The sequence below is a fragment of the Centruroides vittatus genome, unplaced genomic scaffold (genome assembly GCF_030686945.1).
Source record: "Centruroides vittatus isolate TY-2023 unplaced genomic scaffold, ASM3068694v2 contig_2818, whole genome shotgun sequence".
Classification (NCBI taxonomy): Eukaryota; Metazoa; Arthropoda; class Arachnida; order Scorpiones; family Buthidae; genus Centruroides; species Centruroides vittatus.
This window is the reverse complement of record NW_027121792.1, coordinates 1,371,342-1,398,101: the sequence shown is the minus strand read 5'-3', so window position 1 is coordinate 1,398,101 and position 26,760 is coordinate 1,371,342. Positions and strand designations below refer to the sequence as shown.

Below are 26,760 nucleotides of genomic sequence, written 5' to 3'. Positions count from 1 at the left end.
TAAAGATAAAATAATTTTAAAAATTAACTTGACAAATATTTAAAAAATGTAAATTGACAATTTTACAAGACTAATTAAATTTGAAAATAAATAGATAAAAATATAATTTACAAATTTATTGAAAATTAATGCAATTTGTGCTTTTTAATGCAATCACTGCAAAGGACTTAGTGTTTCTTGCATACTAATTGAACAACAGTTCAGACGCACTAGTGTAATGTTACAGTAGTAAATTAAAATGTTGTTAACTATTAGTATTTGTAAAAGATTGTTATTTATTCAATGCTGAAAAATCTACAATATATATTATATATTAAATATCCTTATTTTGCATAACTTGAGTTTCCATATAGTAAATGGGAAAAAAAATGAAATCATCAAAATGTTATAAAGACATATTGCAGGGGGAAAAATAGAATTTTATATAACATAATGGTATTCATTTTTCACATATGATACCCCCCAAAAAAAAACAACACAATGAAAAATACATTCATAATGATTTTCTTACTGTTGAAACTTCAATTCTTCATCTAGACTTTGTTCAAATTTGTATTTTGAATTATATCATATATAATATTAGAAAATTTATAATCTAATATAAAGTATTACATAATGTCTACTTGGATCTTGTTTTTAAATATAAGGTCCAAGAAGACAATATAAAAACAAAAAAAGTAAAACATTAAGAATATAGAAGTAAAAAGAATTAAGTATTACATAATTTTAAGTGCTCATTTTGTATTAATTTCACATTATAATATTTTATTTTAAAAATTATTTGTGCCGACTACTTTTATTAAAATATTATAAGTCCACTTGTGTGTCGATAGCTATAAAAATTATAAATCTAATTTATGTAGGTAGACATCAAAAGTGCAGCCCTTAAAAACTATAAGGAATCATTTTTAATATATTAAAAAAACTAAAATTAAATGTACAATTAAAAACTACCCTTAAAAAGTATCTATTACGTAATTAAATTTATATACACATGTGCTTCTCTACATAGTCTTTAACTTTTAAAAAAGTTACTAATTACATAAATTCAACAATGCAATAGTTAAAAACTATTATTGAAAGCATTTCCATCTTTAGAATATTTAAGGTTTCTTCACTCTAAAATGAGAATAGATTTAAATTCTTAACAAATCATCTGACAATTTTTCTAACGATAGAAGTGACTTCAATAACAGTTTAACTACTGTGTGACATGGAAAAAAAAAGGAAAACAGAGTTTGAATCAATCAAGAATTCAAGGAAGGAGAAAGAAGTTTAAAGAAGCATTTGATGTATTATCTCAACTTTGTGTCAGGAGAGTTGACTCACTCCTATCTGAAGAACAGATTATACTTGGAAATCTGAAGATGAGATGAAGGTCTCAAAAAATGTTTCATCCTTATATATTTCTAAATTCAAAAAATTTTAAAGTGTTTGTTTTAGAGTTTTAAGTTGTTCTTAAAATGAAGTCATTCATATAAAAACAATTTTACAGTGTAACTTAGCAACAGAAAAGAAATTCCTCCAAAAACACAAGAACTGACTGGAATGGACCCAAAACAGTTATGATAGTGAAGAAGAAAAAAAGAAAAAAAAATACTTATTGTATCATCAAATCTGTATAATTAATAACTTTAAGAGACTCTTAAGTAAAGGCAGCATATATCTTAAATCTATCAAATGTGTTTACATACATTATAAAATATAAAAATCACTTTTTTATACTATCAAAATTAACAATTGATATTTTCAGATTACTTAAAAAAAACTAAATTATCATTCAAATTTATATTTCTGTTTATAGTTGAGGGTGTACAATTTTATGACTAAATTTGGAAACTAATGCTCTATAAATACATATAACAAAATAAACTAAATCATATAAGAATATTTAATTAAAACAAAAAAAAAAGAAAACTTAAATGATAAATTCATTTTCATAATTTACTTTATGAAAATAAATCAAAATTTTATTTCCTATAATTCAATAAAAATATTTCAAATTAAAAACATAACAGTAAAAACATCAAGCAAAGTACACCAAAAACATTAAAAAAAAGCTGAAACATTTACAATTTACAAATAACATCTAACAAATTTAAACTAAGAGAATAAAAATAAATTTGAAATTATATACGGTATTTTATACATACCCAGCATGGACTGGTGCCTTAGCAATATCAACATTATCTGGAACATATGAACCTGCAAATACAGTTTCTAAATGTGCTACATGTGCAGGAGAAATTTGATCTTCTTCAGCTATTAGTGGAGCTGAAATAAAAGGAAATAAATGTATGAAAGTATTGCATAAAATTTCCTATGAATGTTACTTTTCTTAAATTCATTTTTTTTATTATCACTGAAAAAAGTAGATTTATTAACGGTGAGAATTTTTAAGCAATAAAAATTATAAATTATTTCTTTCCAAAGCTTTTTGGCATAAAGCGAATTAATATAACATATGATAATTTGAATTAATATATTTACTACATAAGAAAAATCTTCCGAAATGAACACAAAATTATTATTTTGTTATTTTCAAATGAACCTCCTCCAATTCCTGTTTCAGAATATCTCTAAACATGAAATGTTCATAACAATGTAAAAAAATATATATATTTTACAAAATTATTTTGCAATTCTTTAACATTTTCATATCAATATAACCAGTTAACTGACTAATATATTAGATGAACCGCATAAAGCTCAGAAAAATTTAAGTTTTACTTTTCCAGCTGTTGTAAAATAACAGAAAAATATCGTTATTGTCTTAAATTTTTACTTTCCTCAGTTACAACATGCAACTGTGTTACATTTAATCTTCTGAGCTTTTGGAATCTTGACATTTTGAGATGTCAAGATTCCACAAACCCAAAAAATGAATTCCTGAGGTGTCTGTGTTGTGCATATGTAACCTGAAGAAGTCCAATTGATACAAAAGAAAACATTTGTTATCTAAATATATAAAATTACTTGTCCTGACTGACTGACTGATTCATCATCGCCCAAAGCAAACCACTAAACCTAAAGAGGTGAAATTTGGTACACATTTAGGGTAGTCATGAAAATGCACACTAAGAAGGAATTTTTCGAAATTCCCCTGTGGGGGTACAGGGAGAGCATTAAGGTTTAACCTGAAGAACGGTTTCAACTGTACTATTTTAGATGCGATTTTTTGCTTTCAACTGCATTTAGTCTTCATTGAATACTTAGGTGTATTAAATTGATAACATTTCAGACGTTGTTATAAATATTTTTGTATATTTCGATTTTTTAACCAAATGTTCGAACCGTTTTAAATTCAAATTTGTTATTGCATATTGGTTTGATTATAGAACGATTGTAAATGTTCCAGAAAATTGATCAAATTGAAAACAGTTTGTTTGATTTTCAGCAATTCTCATCATTCTCAGCGGTAGGTGTTATTTAACAATTACTATGGTTGTTGAAATACTGAATATAAATGGTGTTTGCTTGCAAAATCTGCACGGGCTAAGTTGCAGGTAACAGCTAGTATTAAAGATTTTTGTTGTTTGTTTAACTGGTTTGGTGTATTGATGTGTTTTTAGATAATATGTAGCAGTTCTTGAGAGTTTGATATTTATTAGTTAATTATATAACTAAATTTTATGCTTGATATTTTTGAACTTTTGCTACATAATGCTATTTTGTTAAAAATATTTGAACAAATAAAGCACAATATAATAAAAATTAAACTACAATGAACATTTAATAATTACCTTTAGAATCTTTCCCTATAATCATTGAGTCAATTCCTTTTTCATCTCTTGTAACATCAATTGGGAGTGAATCATCTCCCAGTGACTGAATTTCATCAACAGTCAAATAATGGAATGTCTGATCACCAAGGTTAGCATCATCACCTAATTAATTATTATAACATAAACTTTATATTTAGATTTATATCTTAATTTTAACTAAATGAAAAATTGATTTAAATTTTTTTTATTATGTTCTATTGTTGAAAACAGAGGTGCAATACTAAGCAATTCAAAAACTTAAAAATTTATAAGCATTCAATTATAAATAAGTAAGCAACAACAACATGCAAATAAAGGAAGTATAGAAAGAATTTACATATACATCTGACAACTTTTACAAAAAAAAAAATACATTTGTTCCAAATATAGATACTTTATACCAGATTAAATTGTTTTTAAAATATAAAAATAATGGAAACAATAACAAAACTATAAAATATTTTTTCGTAAAATCAGTTAATAAACTTCACAAAAATTATTTTAAAAAGTTGTGGCAGCAATGTAATTTGGCACTGCTTTTGTAAGTGATTATTAAAACTATTTTCAAGTCTTATAAAACCATGTATTAATAAATTTCTATAAGCATGGCAACTTGTTTCAATCCTTCTCCTGCCTTTACATTAATATAAAATGAATTTGTCATCCCGTATTTTTTATTTTTAAAACTATATAAATAAAATATAATATTAATCTGTTATACATTTTCTTTACCCCTTCACTATCTCTTCCTTTTATTCTCTGCATTGAACTGAATTTTTCTCTTATCTGTTCTAATTTCTTTCTTTTATATATACTTATTAGATCTGTTAATTTTTAAATTTTTTCACTTTATATTTTAAAGAATTCTTTTAATCCTTCTTGCCAAAAGAAATATTTTGTATTTTAAAAACAAATTCTTCAGGATTCTATTTAATTTCTTGTCTAAAGAAATAACTTTTGAAATTGGAGATTATTTTCTTTCAATGTAAACTGACTGAGGTAATAATATTTTTCTTTGTAGTTTTGAAAACTTTGTTCATAATGTTTTGTTTTCTAAAAATAAAAATGCATTCATTTTATATTGCATTAAGAGCTGTTTATTTTTTCCGTAGAAGAAAAAGCATTATGAATGATTTTTCAAAGTCCTAAAAAAATAAAATGTAATCTCAGTCAGTAAACATTCAAAGAAGATAATTCACAGTGGCAAATAACAACTCCCTAGACAAGAAACTGGATACAAGCGTGAAGTATATATTTGATAAGTTCAAGTAATCCATTCGCAAAAAGAATTAAATGAAGAATTATTCCCAAACACCCACAAAACAAAAAAGTCAAATAATTTAAAGGCATAACAAATCTATGAAAAAAGAAAGATTGAATATAAGTCAATCTATGCTAAGAATAAATGGAAGAGATAATTGGAAGGAAATACCTAAATAAAGAAGAAAAAAAGAAGTTAACATCTGTTTTATAATATTAAATACTAATATATTTTTCTACTTTATAATAATTAATTTAAGAATAAATAAATTTATGATTTTATCTAGTGTTATTTAATAATTTAATAAAATACAAAAGTTAATTAGCTATTAATATGTTACTATAATTAATCCTTACTTTAAACAAAACGTTTTTAAACATTTACGATATTTTTCATTATTTTTAAAATTACTTTTTCAAAAAGCAGAGTTTAATATTTGAAAGAATAAAATTAAAATATAAATAGAAATATTTAAGAAATAAAACAAAAACAGATAGCAATCTGGTATACCGTATCTAATATTCGGTTATGAAAGAAAATTATTTAAAATAGATTTTATAAAGTTTAATCTTTTATATAAAGAATTAAAAGATATCTAAAAAATTAGTATATTTTATTAATGAATATGAATGAATTTATTATAAAATTCTGTTATGAAGATTTGAAATATTATAATAAAAGGTTAAATGGAAACATGCATAGAATATGGTCTAAATAGAGGGGCATTTTCAAGAACTTACTCATCTGCATCTTTTGACCCTCATAATAAGGAAGATACACATGGGTGGCATGAGTTGGTTTTCCAAACAGAGCAGAATCTTCAAAATCGTCACCTGCACCAGGAGCATGAATATTAAACTATCAGGCTAAATATTTTCTTTTTTAGCCACCCATTTTTTATTACATTATTTATATACATTTTATTGCAATTATTTCTTGACATTAAAATTTTCCTACATTACTTATTCTTAATTAGATTAAAATTTAACTTAGAATTTAATTTTAGGATGTCAAATATTAAGTGAATAAATGTCATATTAGTTAGTTAATTAAAAAAAAAAAACTTTTTTTTTAATTTAAAGATTTATGAAATATGTTAATTAACTTATTATTATTATTTGTATGATAACAATTATTTAGTAATAATTATTAAGAAAAATATTTTATTTGGGAAGGTTTTAAAACCATTCAAGCAATAGTACAAATTATTAAAATAAAATTGAAAAATAGTATAATGTAATAAAATGTTTCATTCATGCCTTTTATATAGAAACTGAAATATTTATATTTAATAGAGTTATTGTGAAATATATTTAACTGTAGTATGAAAATGTTGTCAAATGTGCATATTATCAAGTTTGTGCAAAAAAGCAGACTTGCTAGAGTAGGATTAAAACTTTGTTACCAATCATAAAGCCATGCTATTACATGTATGTATTTTTTCAAAATACATTTAAAGCATGAACAAAATCATTCCAATCTTCATTTAAAATTTTTTTTTTATTTAAATTTTTATGAATATATTAATTTTCTGTAAAGCTGCCATGCAAAATGATGTCAAGTGCATATGTAGCATAACAAATAAAATTTTTAATAAATAAGAATATAATATACAATATTCATCAGAAATATGCCATCATAAAATTAATTTTGAAAAATAAAAGATTATTAATGCATACATATTTCATAGACGGAACAGTAAAAGAATTAACATGCAAATTTTAATACTAAATAAAGTAATAAATTTAACTATTTAAATAAAACCTGTTCATTATGATAGCCTTAAAATTAAACATTATTTAACAAAATTCATATATTGACAAATGGTAATTTATTGACAATCCTTACTGTAAACTACTTATTTACATAAAACATACATAATTTATTATAAATTAAATAAATAAATAAATATAAACATACATTATATACATATGTATGTACATTTTTAATTTTTGTAGTACAAGCAAAGATACTATCTATATTAATATTTAATTCTGAAGAAAAAGAAAAAAGTAATATGTTTCATAAATTTTTTGTAATATTCAATATTTGTAAAGATTTTTTAAATTTTTCTCCCTCCCTTTTAGTATATTAAATAATATATAGAACAAACTAATGGAATAATAAAATAAGAGACATGAAACTTTATTGTTTTTAATTTTTAAGTAACAGTAATTTTTAAAAAAAATTGTTGCATGGAAATTTTTATCTGATATACTTAAGTACATTTAAAAATTAATATTTTAACAAATATCAAAATATAAATATGAAACTATCAAGTTTTAAAATAATCTTAACTGATTTTTATTTTAAGTCATATTTAAAACAATTATATACATTCTGCTTGCTATTCATTTTATTGATACTTTAATACACTTTACAAATCTTTTTTTTAGTACTTGATCACTTGCTGTTCTCTCAATTAGTTGTATGTTCTTTGGAACTTAGCATTAAATTGCTATTGAGAACAAATCATACCAGGAACACTCCTCTTGATGGAAAAAGATTTTCGTTTTCCATAATATACAACAGATATATATTTCAGGCTTTATGTTCCTCTTCTGTCCTTATTTTATTATGTATATCAGTAAAAACAAAAATACCTGGTTAAAAACCTTTGGTTTTTATTGGTTTTAAAGTTATTACATTTTTACTACCTTTATTAGTCAATTGTTTCTACATTTTAACCAAAATATTTTTATTTTTACAGTTTTACTTGTTCTACCCCATGTTTTTAATAATTAGTTATTCCAGTAGTCACTATAAATATATTTTTAGTTTTTTACCAATATACATAATAAAATAAGGACTTAAGAGGGGCATAGAGCCTGAAATGCATATCCATTGCAAATTAAAGAAAATAAAAATTTACTTTTCCCATCAAGAGGATTTGTAAACTTAGAAAATATAAAAATGATATTCAAAAAAGAGAAAAAGAATACCGATATTCTTACCGTATATTCTAATATCAATGCATTCTTAAATATATTGTAATAAAAATATATTAGTTGAAATGAGTAATTATTTATTGTGACATTGTCACAATGTCGGGTTGCAATTTTTAATCACATTTTAAATTTATTTAATTTAAAATATATGCTCTCCATCTAAAATTATTACTGTAGTGTCTTGCCCCTGTACATCATACTTTTCCTTTCACAACAGAGTTGTGCCAGTCGTCTATATAACACATTTCAGGGGAAAATCTTTAGGAACGCGTTCCTAAATTCCGGTGGAAGTGCGCGCCGTCGAACGGCAAAAACGGCCGCTTGTAGCAGTAGTTTACGGTGGAAAGCAACATAGCGTCCTCCATGGCTCAGATAGTTTCGTTTCCGGGTCCATTATGTGGTTTTATGAATGAGAATTTAGAAATTGCGAAAGCGCGAGTTAGCGCACGCGGTGATGTAAGTGTCTTTACGAATTTTTTTCGAGGCTATTTTGAATGCTCTTTCAACAAATAATCTATTTTACGATTAAATTGGGACCCTTCTTTTGCCTTTTAAAGCTCATAGTTCAGAATTATAGATTCCTCCATCACGATACTATCGAAAGTGCGGGCGCCGTCATCTTTCTTTCACCGTCGTTCCTAAATGCCTACAAACAGCAGCGCACTCCCGTAGTAGCAGAGACGCAGAGCAACCGCTATTAAAGAACGCACCCATGGAGCAGTCACCAATTATGCCGGAAAGTCCATTGTTCGCAGCCAGTCCGTTGCTCGAGTCATGTAACGGCCAAACAGAAAGTCCGTTGTTCGCAGCGTCCATTATTTGAGGCGTACGTTATACGAGGCACCACTGTATAAGCTAAAAAATTACTAGATTTTTATTATAAGTATATATAGCAACAAATTGGAAATTAACTATTTGCAGTAGTTAACACCAATGTTAGTAAAATTATCACTTACAAAAAATGAAATAATTTAGATAAAGTTTTTACATTTAGAAATGACCAGAAGAAAAACCTTCATATAGCAAGCTTAGACTCAAAAACTTTCAAGTCAGTAAAGACATATAAACACTTTTAAGCTGAAATTTTTTCACCACTTCTAAAAATTCCTGAATTAATTTTAGAATTGCAAAAGATTAAGCCTTGCCATGTTAATAATTTTTCCACATATATATTCAATGATATTCAGTTGATATCAATTTAGATCAGGAGACACTTAAATTTATTTTGACTATCAACCCCTTCAAGGTTCCTTGACATTTCATCAACTTCCCTTTCTTCATTCAGTAATACAGTAAATAATAATAATAATAATAACATACATTATAGACATATCCATCCCAAACACTCACAATATACAAAACGCATGCACTGAAAAAATTAGCAAGTACACAGAACTTGCCCAGGAAATAAGGCATCTGTGGAGGATGGATAGGGTGCTTATTGTACTGTACCTGTTGTTCTCTCCTCTACAGGTGTCATACCACACACACTACACAAAAGTCTAGGCACGTTACAATTGAATAGAAACACATACATCACACTACAGAAGGCCACTATATTGAATACATGTCATATTGTGAGAAAATTCCTGAATACAGACACACACACTGATACACTTCTTTAATTTCTGTTTTGGTTACTATGCCTTGACTTTTGTCCGGCATAGTACACAGCCACTGGTGTTAACCGAGTATATCTCACTTAACCCAACATAATAATAATAATAATAATAATAATAATTAATAAATTTAGTAAGCCAATATTAATCCACACTGTTTTCATAGAAAAAGTCTACTTATGGTGTCAAATTTATATCATCCTAAACTGCCATATACATAATCTATTGCAATAATAATTTTGAAAGAACCATTTTCAATCAACCTTGACTAATTTTCAACCACTAAAAATGACCCATGGGATTCATATCAATCACTTTGACACTTGAGTTAGACACTCCTGCATAAAATGTTAGTTTGTTGACATTTAATTTTAAAACTGAGACATTTCTGAATTAAGTAATAAACAATTTGCTTAAATTTTTTGACTATACTAAAATTAATACCTAAGTACTTTAAATCATTAATTTCTATTTAGACAACATAATACCAATACTAAAACTCCAACAATGAACCTCGTAACATTGGCAATTATGTTCATATGCAGTAACTTCCACACTAACTAGAACTATTAACTTACATTTTTTTTAGGCAACTTGTAGATTTGTTTGCTTGTACTATATTGCAAGACAATGGATAATATAAACTTACAAGAAGTATTGAAAGAGAATGAAGGTTGGATAAAAATACATTTTTCATTACTACCATTCAATTTAAAAGATGTAAATATTAGAAAAAGAAAAAATTATTTTAATTTAAGATTGAAAATTATATACTGAAGGGCCGACTTCCATAGGGCCAAACTGGTAAAAATGCCAGATCAGGTTCAACACCTTTGCAACCTGGAAGCGTTGGAAATATACAAAACCAGCCCGGCTGGCTAGTGTATTAATGCAAAAGATGCCGCAAATATTTCATATGCATGGAGGTGGTGCTATGAGAAAAAAGCATGAACACCACTAGCACGTTGCTAACATTTCTACACCAGCAAATACATCATATTATTTATTTGTGGGGATGTAACAATATTTTTATCACTTCAGTAGCATGTACGGCAAAAATTAGCTTCCAATTTTTAAATAATTTGGAATTTAAAATAATTTTAAACACATGGTTCGAATTCCAGTTTCGAATTTTATACTGGTCAATAGCCTGACGAAGACCAAGTTTTTGTTTAAAAACGTTAGTTTTTATTTAAAGCTGTTCATACTGGGATATAAAAAAGGTTTTTGGTGTGTTGATTTATATACTGAAGGATTAATCAAATATTACATTATTAAAAAAAAACAGTAAATATTACTTTTGTAAAAAAACAATTCATTCCTTCAATGAAGAAAATAATCTACAAATTAGGATTTTCAATAAATGACCATAGTGAGATATTAGATGCTTTGTGTAACTGTACTAAAAAATAAATATGCTAATACATAAAGAAATTTATAGAAACTTTAGTATAACCAATAATCTACTTTCTTGGAGTCAATAACTACAACAAAAATTTACAGAAAAATAAAAACAAAATGTTTTCAAAGAACTTTTGGATAATCAAGTTACCAGATTAATTAATATTATTCCATGATCAAGTCCTTCATAACAGAAATCCATTATTATAAATTCAGAGAATTCAGATCTAGCAATGCAAATTTTTTAAACATCCAAGATATTTTTTAAATACCTCTTTTCAATCAAAGAATGAATTTGCAGTTTTTGTTCATTTCTGCTGAAAGAAATTATTTCCAAAATTTTGACTTAGAATGAAAATTTAAGGTCTGAAATTGATAGAAATGTGAAGAAACAAACAGATTTAAATTATTTAAATTTTCTATTCTGTGCATCCATACACACATCAACTCTTTAGCATTCTCTTTGCTTATATGCAAAATAAAATCAATACCAATAAGAAAACAAATGATAAACAATGATGTCAACCAAACTTTCAAAGAGTTTTTGCTAAAGGACAGTATATAAGTTTAATAAAGTCCATAGAGGCTTATATGTATATTAATACTGATTTTATATTTATTAGTATACATTTCTAGCTTATTTCAATTTTTTTATATAAATAAGTTATAAAAATATAAGAGAATTTGATTTTTAAAAATATTAAATACTTAATATTATAAAGCATATCTTTTATCTTAATTTGGATCTAAATATGATCAAATTTTAGAAATCAATTAAACAAAAGATAATTTTGTTTAATTACATGATAAAATAATAAATGTTTAATTGTTTTAAGAATTTTAATTTCTTAATCATGGCATTTTATTACAATAGCTTTATGATAAACTGTTATAAGATGCATCTGGTAAATTAAAAAACAGGCACATTAGTGAGCAAAAGTTTAGAGTTTATACGTATGAAAAACAGGATATGGTTATTGCAAAGATTATAGAAAATAAATAAAATTAATTAAAGAGAAATTTTTCAAATTAGTACACTAGAAAAATTAATTCAAAATTTATTGACAAATCAAAAAAATTACTTAAATAGATTTACAATAATAGATTTATATGTAGCATTAAACAGTTTACTTTCACAACTTATATTTATTATTTTTCATTGTATCATCAAAAGATGATAACAATGATTTTGTTCAAAATAAATAAATATATATATTTTTATATATACAGTCAAACTCAGTTATAATAAACATGGATATCGTAAATTAAAATTGTTATGGCATTTTGATCATGTGTATTTCCAAACATTTTCTTACGGTTATAATGAGGGTACTTCATCAATATATCATGCAAATTTTTGATAGCTATGCAAACACATGAACCGATAAAAAATGCATTTTTAATTGTTCTAGTAGTAAGAAATGTGATACCAAAACTTCTTGGAAGAGCTAAAACTAAAAGAATTGCTTAGTTTTATGACCACTGGATAATTAGTTTTACAACCTGTATTGATTACAAGCCTTTTTATCACAGCTTTCTTTGCGGAGACCATTCCCCTCTTTCTTTTGGCATTACTCTGCCAATTTACCTAATCATGACTAGGATTGTAAAATTACCATATATTCTAGTTAGAAATAAACCATTATACAAGAAAGATGTCTATGAAGAAAAGAAAATGTCTTTTGGTTTACCAGGAAATAGAAATTTTGTGTGAGTTAGAATGTGGTGTTAAAAACATTGAAGTGTGTAGAAAGTTTGCTTTGTCATCTTCAACAGTACCAACATCATCAAAAAATACAGCTGTTATCAATTTTAAGATTTGTACATAAAACGACTAACTGAAATTGGGCACATTATTAATTAGTTATATCTTTACAAAAAATTAATTGTTAAATATTAATTATATTGTAGTTTATATAACTATTAATAAAAATATAGTATAATGAAATTACATACATATTTTTTTAAATCAAATCTATCTTTTAATTTTTAATTGTAAATAAGAATTAAAAATTAAAAGATAGATTTCACTAATTATCAGTGGCATAACTACAAATTTACCATCCATGCACTCCCTCTACATGTTTGTGCCCAAAGCAGCCATCTGTTCTTCTCCAGTTACATCACTGCTCTTCACGGATATAATGAGTAACAGTTATAATGAAGAAATCTTGCTGGTCCGCTTATGTTCATTACAACAAAGTTTGACTGTGTATATATATATTTTTTGTATAATTCTTTTAATGGATACATATTGTTATAGAATTCTTAAGACTAATATAAAGAATAGAACATAAAGTTCAAACAAATTGGCATCACTTAATTTTAAATTTTGTAATTTGTTCAAACTCTTAGTTTTATTCTTTATATTAACCTGAAGAAGTTCTGTATTAAAAGTTATAAGTATTCTGTAGTTTTCATGTTTTTACTTAATTTAAACAATGTTTTTTGTATTTATTTTATTAACTAAAAAAAAATTATGAAACTCGTATATATATTTGTTAAATTCAATAATTGATTTTTACTAAATCAAAATATTGAAAGCATTAATTAATACTTTGACATTTACTAGCAAATTTTCACTAGACCAAAAAAACATGAAAATTATATTATGAAGACACATGCTGCTGTATAGTGCATATGGTTATACAATACAATCTCAGTAATCTAAGCCTTCACTAGTTTGACATGCCCAGTAATCTGACACTAGTGGACTCTCAGATATTACCAGCACTTCTGCCTTGTCATAAAAGCTTCCAAATAAATTTAAACATGTTTCCACTAAATATGACATGGTATTGAGCTTGAACATTTGTGCTTGGGCACAACATTAAAATTTTTTACTCTTTTCTGCCCTGTGGACACTAAGAAGGTATTAAAGATTGTTAGGCTAGTCTTCTTAGTATCCTCAAAAAAGGTATATATTATCTTAAAATTAAATACTGTACAAACATAAAAATCAGTATCTCATTTCACTAGTATGTTGGGATCAGATTGAACTGCCAGACTTTTACATAAGTTACTGAAATGCGACCCTATGTTTGTACTGGTGTCTACACTAAAACAGGAAACATCCATCCCTGATATGGAAAACTTCTTATATTAGCAGAAAATACTACTACCACACTTACCAGAATTTTCTCTGATGGCAAACAATCTTCTACCGTAAACATCCGAGAGTTGATCATGAAGAAATCGGTATTCCAAAATTTCCCACCAAAAATTTTATACCTCCTACTAAATTTAGTGGAAATCTACCAATTAAGCAATATTGAATAACAGCATGCTTGGATACTTTGATCAGATGTCAAATTTATGTTTTGTTTTGTCATTAATAATTGACTTCACACTGACAAGTTCATTTGTGTGCCATTGAATTACCTTAATTTCAATAATCTGGCAATTTCCATAATCCAACACTGTTCCCATATTTGTTGGATTACTGAGATTGCACTGTATATCATCACAGAAAGCTCATAATTTTTTCTATTCATTTAGTTTTTATTCAACACTTAGTTAAATTCATTGTGAAATCACAATGAATTTAACAACAAACACAATTTTATATAAATATTTTTAGAAAAGTTCAATATTTTATTTCTATTAAAGAATTCATTTTGTTGACAATTAATTTACATAATAATAATTATGCATTTTAAAAACAGGTTTTAGTTGGCTCCATCAATCAGTATTTTTACGCAATTATTATTTATATTGTCATTTTTCAAATTCATGCACTGTAACTTTTTTGCCACTCAAGAAAAGTTTTAAACCTTCTGATATGTTTATCCAACATCACATTTTTGTGACATTATTTATTCAGAACATTCATAAATTATATGATAATTTTTGCATGTGAGTTATCATAATTTTAAAAATGACACTCTTATATAATTTTTAAATATAACTAACTTTTGAAATAAAACTAATCTAATAACATAATAAAATATAATTTATTTTAAAATATTTGTTTTATATTAATTAGTAATATATATTTAATACTACAACAAAAATTAATATATATAAATATAAACATCTGTAAGCCCAAAATTAACACTTATTTTATAAACTAAATTATTACCTCCTTCATCCTCTGAATCACTCATAAAAGTTTCTTGCATAATTTCTGGTGCAACGACTTTATATTTTTCTTCAGTTACAGTAGTAGTGGTGGTAGTCACTATAGTTTCTGTTACCACTTTGAGTGTTTCAACAACAGATATATATCCCAATCTCTGAGCAATAGACAATGCAGTTTGACCTTGCTATATAAATAAAAATAATTATTTTAAATTATTAATTGCATTTAATATATAGTTCCATTATAATTAAGTGATAATTAGTAAATACACTAATGTAATTTTATATTCTACTGTTTATTTTGTTTCTTCTTAACAAAAGTATTTGTCATATCATAACGCAAGAATATAAAAGCAGCCACAGACTATATTAACAAACTAGAATGAAAGTCAACAAAAAAGATAGCGATCAAGGTAGAACAAGAAGTAATTAGGAGACAGGATACCACAGAATACCTCTATATATATATATATATATCTAATTTTTTAGACAGAAAATTAATGTGACTGTGAAACAATAAATTTTTGTCAAACACAATGTCCAAATCATTAATCATATGACAAAGTTAATATGATGACTACTTATGAATAAAAGAGGTTGTGTCAGGTTATGTAAAAAAAATAATAGATTACAACTGTTTTATTAATATTGAGCTAAAGGTTATACAATTACATTTGAAAAATAAGTTTATAACACCAATTGGGATCTAAAGTGCTTGTCTTAGTATATTAAAATATATATTTGCTGGTTTAATTTTAAAGGTTTTGTTGGTGTTATTTACTAATATATAACCAGCTGTGAAAAGATTTAGAAATAAGTTTATTTAAATCAGATTGTAGAACAGTATGAGCTTAAGGTCATCAGAATATGTAACAATATTTGAATAAATATTAAAAATAATAAAATTCAAGTCAACTAAAAAAAAGCAAGTAACATATAATACAAAATAAATTAAAACCAACAACTGTAGTGCCTTTGACCGGTGTGCTTCTCTCCTCTTTCTCTGTAAAACGCAAACGTTTTCGAACCTCGTTGGTTCTTCCTCAGGCGTAACGGAATTCTGTTCTACAAAATTTAAATATCCCGTCAAAGTTGACCGTTGATTTAGAAAAAATTTGCATTCTGGAACGCTGTTGCGTGTATCCGATGTCGTCATATTAGACTTGCGCGATGTGAGTATAGCGCTACGTCAGGGATCTGTCGAGAAAGGCTTCCCAAGCCGATGATAAGATGATCTCCTTTTTAAAATTGATGCAGTGCGTGTTACTGCGGGTGTTGAGTAAGATGTATATAGCTTCAAGCCATTTGAGGTGATCTTGTCGAAACGTGGGGTGAATGATTGCGGCACGGGTGAAAAGAGGCTCTATTTCTGGATCGGATGAATAGACTGCTAGGGCGGTGTTTTGTCTATGGTGTAATATGTCCGCTTTGTGCTCCTTGATCCTCGTCTGTATGTTGCGTTTGGTGGATCCGATGTAGATGGCTTCGCTGTTATCTCTGTGGTCGGCGATGGGTATAGAGTATATTCCCGGAAGTCTGTTTTTATCTGGAGCGTCTTTTTCGTTCCTAAGCCACTCGAAAATCGTTGGGCATCTCCTGAAAGCTAAGCGGATATCCTTTTTCTTCGCTATTTGGTAGTATATGGTCTTCAGTGCCGGATTGTAGGTGATCGGTATATATTTAGGTGGGGAACCATTGGAAGGAGGGGTGTGGGTGGAAAGAAGCCGTAGTGCCTCAAAGTTGTTTTTGCGTGCAATGTTGTGATATCCGTGTTGTTTAGCTATATTCTTGATGTGCCGCATTTTCGAGTTGAAGGCAGCTTGTGAGGAGGAATGCGTGAGTGCCCTTTTGAGTAACGCCTTAAAGGCTGCCATCTTGTACTGCGGAGGATCACAGGAGAATGCGGGTATATATAGAGGTTCGGTAGATGGTTCCCCACCTAAATATATACCGATCACCTACAATCCGGCACTGAAGACCATATACTACCAAAGAGCAAAGAAAAAGGATATCCGCTTAGCTTTCAGGAGATGCCCAATGATTTTCGAGTGGCTTAGGAACGAAAAAGACGCTCCAGATAAAAACAGACTTCCGGGAATATACTCTATACCCATCGCCGACCACAGAGATAACAGCGAAGCCATCTACATCGGATCCACCAAACGCAACATACAGACGAGGATCAAGGAGCACAAAGCGGACATATTACACCATAGACAAAACACCGCCCTAGCAGTCTATTCATCCGATCCAGAAATAGAGCCTCTTTTCACCCGTGCCGCAATCATTCACCCCACGTTTCGACAAGATCACCTCAAATGGCTTGAAGCTATATACATCTTACTCAACACCCGCAGTAACACGCACTGCATCAATTTTAAAAAGGAGATCATCTTATCATCGGCTTGGGAAGCCTTTCTCGACAGATCCCTGACGTAGCGCTATACTCACATCGCGCAAGTCTAATATGACGACATCGGATACACGCAACAGCGTTCCAGAATGCAAATTTTTTCTAAATCAACGGTCAACTTTGACGGGATATTTAAATTTTGTAGAACAGAATTCCGTTACGCCTGAGGAAGAACCAACGAGGTTCGAAAACGTTTGCGTTTTACAGAGAAAGAGGAGAGAAGCACACCGGTCAAAGGCACTACAGTTGTTGGTTTTAATTTATTTTCACTCCGGTGTTGTTCCTTTATATAATACAAAACTTTGTGAGATCCAATACAGTGGTGAAAAAGCTTTAAAACAAAATCACCAAATTTAATTTTTAAAGTATAAGATAAAAAGTAATTATTATACCATAAAATGAAAGTGGGATGATATATATCAAATCAATTAGAGTAATCCAGTAATAACAAAACAACAACAGAAAGACTTGGCTAACATCTATATAAATAACATCTGTAGTTTTTTTCTATTTTTGAAATTATTAATTATAGAAAGAGTAGAGATCAAATTAATAATGGTAGATTTATGGTAAACGTTAAGAAAACAAATGTGAGTTGGCTTATTATTCATTGGAAAAAAAAGTGAAGAAGATTTATTTTAAATACTGAAATAACAATTCTTGAGTTGTTTGTAAACTCTTAAACCTTATGAACAGGAATTAACTGTGACTTTAACAGAGTGAATTTAGAAAACTTAGGGATAAACCCCCAGAAGGTTTTTGAGTCAAATGCAAAACAATTTATCACAGAATCAAAATAATCAATATATCTACTTAATACTCTTAAAATTATCTTTTGTTTTGGGTTTCTAATATTGTGACTTACCACATTTCTATTTTTTTCTGTAATGTTTCAAATAAATAATATTTTATAAAATATATAACATGTAGTATATTTATTAATTACAAACAAAAAATAAAACTCTTGTCAAAGTTATTTTACTAATATCCCTACTATAAACTTGCAATTAAAAATAAACTCATAACTATTTGATTGTTGTATGATTATTTCATACTGTCAGTGCTGTTATATTTTAGAAATAAAATTTTGAAATATTTAGTTATTAAAAAACAACTTTCAATTTTTAAATCAATCATTACACATGAAACCAAACTAAGAATTTTATTTACAGAAATTTTTTGATTAAAATAATTTCTGCAATATTAGATATATTTTTACAGAAGAATAGCCTTTTCTGTAATAAAAATAAATTTAAGAAGTATAATATTCATTAATACTAAGAGAAAACAAAGCTGTAATCTTTGTTACATATTTTTAAATAACAGACTAAATTAAAACATAAAAATACTCTTACGTTTGTTGTGTGATTTGGAGAAGCATTATTTTCCAGCAGTAGGTTAATAATTAAAGTATGTCCTTGTTGGGCAGCCTGATGAAGTGGTGTATATCCATGCTATAATTAAATATTTATTTCATTATGATCTACATCACATAAATTGCATTAAAAAAATAAATATTTTACAAAATATTCTATATTAACAATTGCAAGGGCTGATTTAAATTCATGGAATAATGTTTGAAGTTTTCTCATTAGCATTTTATGAGACTTCTGGCAATTTGTCATATTCAAAAATATTCTCCATTGATCTGTATATTCTGTACCTCTGCCATTACCATATTCATTCATCATATGCTTTCTGGTATATAACTTTAGAGATACATTAAAAATTGTAATTGTAGCTTTGCATGCTTCCTTGTCAGATATGAAAAACTTGTCTTTTAGATCTTTCATCAGCTGCAAAAATGGAAAGAAATTACAAGGGGCTAAGTTCCATAAACATTGGGGATGTGGAAGAACCTCAGCTCCAATTTAATTCTGGCTGCACAAGATTGGTAGCAAATTGCTTCCTTATTCAGAGTTGTTCAAGATATAAAATGTATATCTGCACTCCTTTTATCTCAAGAAACATAAATTAAACAAGAGCAATGTCTCTTCAAAACAATCATCAATGACAGACCATTAATAAAAGATCTACAAACAAAATTAAAACAAAAAAAAAAAAAAAACTGATCAGTATCTATGGAGGCTGATCACAAAGCTTCAGAGAAAACACAACTGTCACATTTTCCCAGAAAGTTATGTAAGGAAAACATTGAAATGATTCTATAAATTAAATGATCAGCCATTGTATAATGCATTTCAAAAACTAAAAATTATCCTTATTGATTCAGACAAACTATTATTGAATACCGTACTTACTCATGTATAAGATGATGTGTGACTTTACGAATCAAAATAAAGAAAATTAGATTTATTAATACAATTATAATTTTATTTGTATTTAAACGTAATAAAATTATAATTGTATTATGTTTAATCATAAATAAAATATCAAATGCATGTATTAAGGAAAAAATATGTTTGTTTGCCTTAATACATGATGAATGGAAAATATAACCAAAACATTATAATGTGCATGAATGGAAAAAGTTTATTTTTAATGATTCAGAATGTCCTAATATTCATTAAAAATAATAATTAACTAATATGAAATAAGTACATTTATATCATTGCTAAGTGACCTGTATTTCATTAATGAATTTATAAATAATGAAGACCTATTTTATGCAGACAAATGAGATGCAATGCAGTTTTAATTGATGGACGTAGGATTAAACCAATATCGAAGAGGGGTGTGTCTTAATTTGTTTACAGTAGGTGCCAACTTACGATAAATAGACTGTAGACCTATAATGGAAGCACGATTTACAGAAATTATTGCAAAAATTCTTTGGGTTTTAGACCAAATAATCACACATCTTAAAAAAATAATTTTATTTGGAACAGGGGTACAAGGACTGGCACCAGTACAATGCATGTGGTAAGAATGAACTTGAGGGGGAGACAAAGACTATGTCAGGAGATGCATTGAAGTGTTGCCAGGTTGGTCACAATGTGAAGAATCCTTTGCTCACGTGTATAGGATGACCAAGATTTTTGAAGCAGTGAAAAATAAATAAAAACCTTGTCTTATACGTGAGTAATTATGTTAGATATAATTTATAAATAAATAATTTTTTAATATTAATTTTTAATATTTAAATAATTATTTTAAAAAGTAATTTTGTGACATTAATTATATTAATCAGTGAAAAATAAAATTATAAATCAATGTTATAATTTTAAAAAAAACTTAATCATAGAAGTTAAAAAACTAAAATTATAATTCTATCTGTAACATCACTGTTTTCTTCACCTGCAAGAGTATACACTTTATTGTAAAATTTTATCAATTTGATAACAAAGTGCCTAGCATAGAAAAATCATTATTCACAAACATACATTATGACATTAACCTGTTTGTTTCTATTAAATTGCACTATTTCTTTTTATTCCCTAAACACTTTGAAGCATGTTTACTTTTCTGTGTACTTTCAAAGCCAATTCAGCAACAAGCTCAACTGACTTTGAGATTTCACAATCTTCAGCTGAATTATGTTGCTGTTAATCATATCGTATGTTGCTGATAAATTTGTTCACTTTTCTATTTAAAACTAAAAAAATAATGGCACATGTAATTATTTATATTTTAAAATTACTCTTATCTACTCTTGTTCATTATAAAAAAAGAAAAAATTAGAAAGATTTCTTTTTCCTGCAAAATAAAATAAACTAGAATAGTCTACATAAAATACAAACAGTGTAATATTTTCACATATTAATGCTGAGTGCTAGAAATTTTGTACCTAGGTACTCAAAATACTTGAAGTCATAGTTTTCAAAAATTCATTTTTGTTTTTTTTTCTTAAGATTTAAACAAACACAGAATATGTTGACATTAAATTTAGCACTAATTAATCATTATAATACATAAAATTATTCCAAATACTATTTTAATAACAATAAAATATTAATTTAATGACAGTTGCAGTTTATGCAGGAGTTATATTCTGAAAACAAACACAAACAAAAATTTGTGCAACTTAGAAATATGTTAAAATTTCAGATGATTTCCTCAAATGCATAATTATTAGGTTAAAATAATTTTCAGTTTATGCCTAGTATAAAAAATACCTTATTTAGGTCAGAAAAGTTAAAATTTGTGATGAAAACATAGTATATTGTACAAAACCTATTTAAAAATTCAACTAAGCTACTTCTATAATAGAAATTTATGTGGCTTATGTATACACAATATGCATTATAAAAATATTTTGCCCACATATAATTAGCAAATTGCTGCAGAAAAACTAATTGGTACCAATTAGAATTTTATGTATATATATATATTCGATATAAGAATATTATCGAGTCCTTTTTTCCTCTTGAAGAATGTACTAAATATAAAATCTAACAAATGTATCTTATATGATTTTTATTTGACAACTTTTAATGATAAAGTTTTAAATCATAACTTACTGAAGTAATGGCATTTACATCTGCACCATGTTGTAGAAGAAAGCGAACCATGTTTATTTGTCCAAAATGACAAGCAACATGTAATGGAGTATACCCTGCTTTTGTTTGAGGTCCTATTTCAGCTCCGTTCTTAACAAGAATGGCAGCAACATTCACCCTATCTTCTTGAGCACAGAGATGCAGTGGTGTTAAGCCATTCTACATAAACATAAGAAAAAGTTTAAAAGATTGTTTAAAAATGAAATATCAAAAATAATACTCCTTATATTCTAGAGTATAAAATCTAATAATCAATTTTAAATTTAGATTCACCTCAATTTCTAATCTTTCTGATATTAAAAAATAATACTTAAATAAAAGATGTATAAGTAATTAATGCATTTAATAAATAGTTTAATGATTAATTTTTTAAGAATTATTTAATCAATCCTTCTTATATCAATCATCTTATATCACCTTTAATAACAGCAGTGATCATCCACAAACTATCTGTTAAACAGTTGTCTCATTTTGGTATAAGGACTATGTACTGTACAAGGCCAGACATATGCAAAGAAATTTAGTTAATTAACTGAATTTCTTATAGGACTGATTATTCCAAAATAGCATTTGCGTTGTCAAATATCTTTATTTCATTGAATGGTAATTTATGAAATAAAGATGTTTGAAAAAGTAAGTATTATTTTGGACTAATGAGTTCTTATAGAAAATTCAGTAGATTAAGTATCACAATATGGTTCCAGGATTCACTATTTAAAAACTGAATTAAATTAGTCTTTTTGATACCAATAACTGTTTTATTTCAAATCACTTTTACATTCACATTACATTTTGCCCACGAATTATAAGAGATAATGTACAAAAATTAAAATTTTTGTTAAAATTAGAATTATAAATGATAAACAAAAAACTTTAATAGCAACTAAAATAGTCAAAAAGAGATTGTTTTTAGAATATAAGTTTAAATTATTGTACAGATAAATTATAAATTGTTTTTCCAGAATTAAATTAACTGTTTCATTTTTTAATTATTCAATTTTAATTAAATAAATTACATATCAAGTTATTCATTCAAATACTGAAGTCTAAATAAAACAAAGTTCAAGAAATAGTTTCCTGAAGATAAATTAATAAGCAATCTTATTTATGTATTAACATTTTTGATATTTAAAATGTCATCTTTAAAACCCCATTTGTCAAATCATTTAATTTTTTACAAAATCCTTCAATAAAAATTCCTCAGACATCTATTTAGCCATTTCAGAAAAATGTCTACAAATAATAATTACCTTAGCTGAAGAATTTACATCTGCATGATGTTCTATGAGAAGTGTAGTCATATCTGTATGGCCTTCTTGAGCAGCCAAATGCAAAGGTGTAAAACCAGCCTAGTAAGTTTAAACATTAAGTAAAAATTAATATAATAAAGTTATAATAAGTATATTTAATATAGAAAATATAATATAAAGTATTATATGAATTACTTTTGACTCTGCATTTGGTTTTGCTCCATATTCCAGAAGAGTAGTGGCTATGTCCATTTGATTCTTTTTAGCAGCAATATGCAAAGGTGTATATCCATTTTTAGCTGTAGCATGTGGAGATGCTCCTTTATCCAAAAGTAGCAAGGCAACATTTACATGATCATAATGAGCAGCAACATGTAAAGGTGTAACTCCATTCTTAATAAATTAAAAATATTAAAATATTTTATGAGAATTATTATATGAAATTATAATATTACAAAAATATTAAACAAAATTATGTTTATAGTAATTTAAAAAAAAAACAATATTTCTGACAACAGATTAGCATTCTGTTTATTCTTTTAGGCAATGATGACCTGAAAAAGTCAAAACCATTTCTAATTAAATATTTTGGTGACATGAACTACAGCAGTTTGTTTATTTTGTTTTTGCTGTTATTATTATGATGCAATGTTTTGTGGACTTTCATAATGCCATATTTAAATAAATTAACATTTTCGTTAATAGAAAATATTTAAAATTTTATAATATTTTACACTGTATGTTCAAAAATGCTTTAAATTAAAACAAATTTTGTAAAATATTTAAATTGAAAATAATAATTTGTATAAAAATATCAACAAATAAAACATACAACAAAAATAAAACAACAGATATATTATAATGGCTTAAGCATATATCTAATTTCTAGAAAATTTCAAATTTATATCCACAATAAATTAATAAATTTACATTTTTGTTAATTTTTCTAATTCACATTAGAAAATTTTGTGATTTTTTGGAAGTTCAGGTTAATTACATTGTAAAACATATATTTTCAGTATTATATGTTAAAACTAATTTAACAAATGATGCAATATTTGCATAGTAATTTGATATTTAATTTCTTATTTTGAAAATGTTTATAAAATTCAACAAAAACAATAATTATTGTATTAAAAAATTAAAATACACGAATAACCAAAAATCTAGCAACACAAACATTTAGAGAATCACACCTAAATGCAAAATTTCCAGCAAAGAAACACCCAATTCAATATTCGAGCATTTTCGGCCACTACTTTATCAGCCCTCTTCAGGAAATGTTAAACAAAAAAACCATTCTATTTATAGACTGTAGCTGCATTCTAATTTTAAAAGTTTCAAAAAAGTTTGAATAAAGGCTGTGACATATCGTATATGATGTATATTTTAGGAGTCTAAATAGTACATAAATATTTTAATCAAAAACAAATGTTTTCAATTGATGATTTACACCTATTATCAACTTAGAACAAAACGTTTGGAATGTTTTTTGATTATTCAGTCAGGTATTCACTCATGGTATTGGTCATTCACATATCAATGAAGTTCTTATGTTACTTCAAATAAAGATTTTCATACTGGTGACATTTTGTCTGTTTATTTAAAATTTACAGCCTCTGCAATCTTATTGGCTTTATATATTTTCATTCTTTCCAAATGCTTTAGACGAGTTTTTTCAGGTACAATGTATTAGTTACACATTATCTAGGTATGCCTGCATCTGACTGTCAGTTGCAAACACTGTCAACACTGTTGTTGTAAGATTCTTTTTGATTAACTCTTCACGTTCCTTTATTCATAGGTTTAAGGAATGCGCTGTGGCCCCAATGTATTCTTTTCACCCATCCTATTATCTGTTCATGAAATGGAGTAGACTCTCAGAAGGTTGTTTTGGTTTTCAAGATCTTTAGCATTTTTAAGTAAAGATTAGATGAAAATATTTCTCTTGTATGCTATCCTGCATTTATTGACCTTAGCTATTTAATTGTGGATATCAGTCAGCTGTTTGACAAATTTAACAGTCTAGAAAAACTTCTGTTCTTTTACTTACTTGTTAGTTGACAATTGATGTCAATAGATTAAACCTCCAATGATTTTTGTACAATATCTGTGTTGCATTGCGATTCATCTTATATAATTTAGTTCTTTCCCCTGTTCCCCATCCTGGAAGAATGCATGAAGGTTCTTTTGACTGTTCTCTTTCAAAATGCCATTATTTTGAAAGAGAACAGGTCATTTGATTCCACTGATATGAACAAGGGGCCTGCATATAGATTTATGGAATACCTTGGTGTAGATAAAGCCATCCTGCCAGATCAGGATTACATTCAAAAAGTAAATATTGTTGTAGCTTTTTTGTTCCACACCAGGCAGTCTAAAAGAGAATTTACTATATTGTATTAAGTACTATTTATTGTGTTGCTAGATTTTTGGTTATTCTGTCTCTTTTAATATTTACATCCAGTTTATTGAACCAATTGGGGTGATTAAAAACTTAATATCTTAATATATATTTTTCAAAAATCAGGTTTTTTAAAACAAGTTTTTTTTTGTTTTTCTTAAAATTTTTATTCTAAAGTTTCTTATGGCTTTAATATAGTTTCAGGCTACATTATTAATGTATTAAGTAATATATTCACAAATTCATTATAATCCCATTCTACCAAAATTACTAAATCAATAATTACACATTAGATAATGAATTCCTAATTTATTGGTTTATTTGAACTATGTTAATTAAATCTATCTAATGCAATGAATGGAATTTAGAAACAAAAAGAAAAACATTTTAATTAGCATTTGTTTTGACTTTCTAGTGGACCAGATTAAATAAAGAAAATAAATTCAATAAAATAACAAATTTAATTATTTTATCATTTTTTACATGTTAATAAAAATTAATGTGTAAAAAATGTCTTATTCTGATTGAGCATAAAACTAAAATTCATACCTTTCCTTGGGCATCAACAGGTGCATCCTTCTGCAACAATAAACGTGCCACTTTTATATTACCATATTTTGCAGCAAGATGAAGCGGTGTAAAACCTTTCTACAATAGAATAAAGATCACATAACAATATGTTCAATAAATATTTCAAATATAATTTACAAATATTTATTTATGAATTCTATATTTAAAAATAATATTAAATTTATTGAAAAATATAATATCAAAAAATTGCTTAATGCCTCTCTATATATTGCATATTTATGAAAAACTGTTTTTGTGTTTGCTTGTCATTTTACATATATAAATATGCTATCATTACATTGATGTCATAGTTTTCCTTAAAATTTATAAAATCAACATTCTAAATTACCTAAAACAATGTCTCAAACAAAAAAAAAATACAGTAGAGTTCCGCTAGTCCAAACATCTGCCTAATCCGAACATGTTTCAGTTGGTGGAGAGAAAATTTTTTAGCTTGCAAAATATACGTTTTTTGTATTTTCCAGTTGAATAAAAATGGTATTAATAGTACAAAAAGATTTAGAATTCCACAATGAAAAAAAAATTGTATTTTATTGTAGTACTGTATTAATACTGTATAAAATTAATAA

General features: G+C 26.6%; 1 protein-coding gene across 1 annotated transcript in view; it reads right to left on the bottom strand.

Annotated features, from left to right (window-relative positions):
• LOC136972154 (ankyrin-2-like) overlaps nt 1–26,760 on the bottom strand; it is a 286,434-nt gene that overhangs the window by 132,447 nt on the left and 127,227 nt on the right. The window contains 9 exon segments of the mRNA XM_067266710.1: nt 2,154–2,274; nt 3,744–3,887; nt 5,766–5,858; nt 15,075–15,258; nt 18,842–18,940; nt 21,908–22,105; nt 23,197–23,295; nt 23,392–23,589; nt 26,150–26,248. Coding sequence (XP_067122811.1) covers nt 2,154–2,274; nt 3,744–3,887; nt 5,766–5,858; nt 15,075–15,258; nt 18,842–18,940; nt 21,908–22,105; nt 23,197–23,295; nt 23,392–23,589; nt 26,150–26,248 — 1,235 coding nt within the window.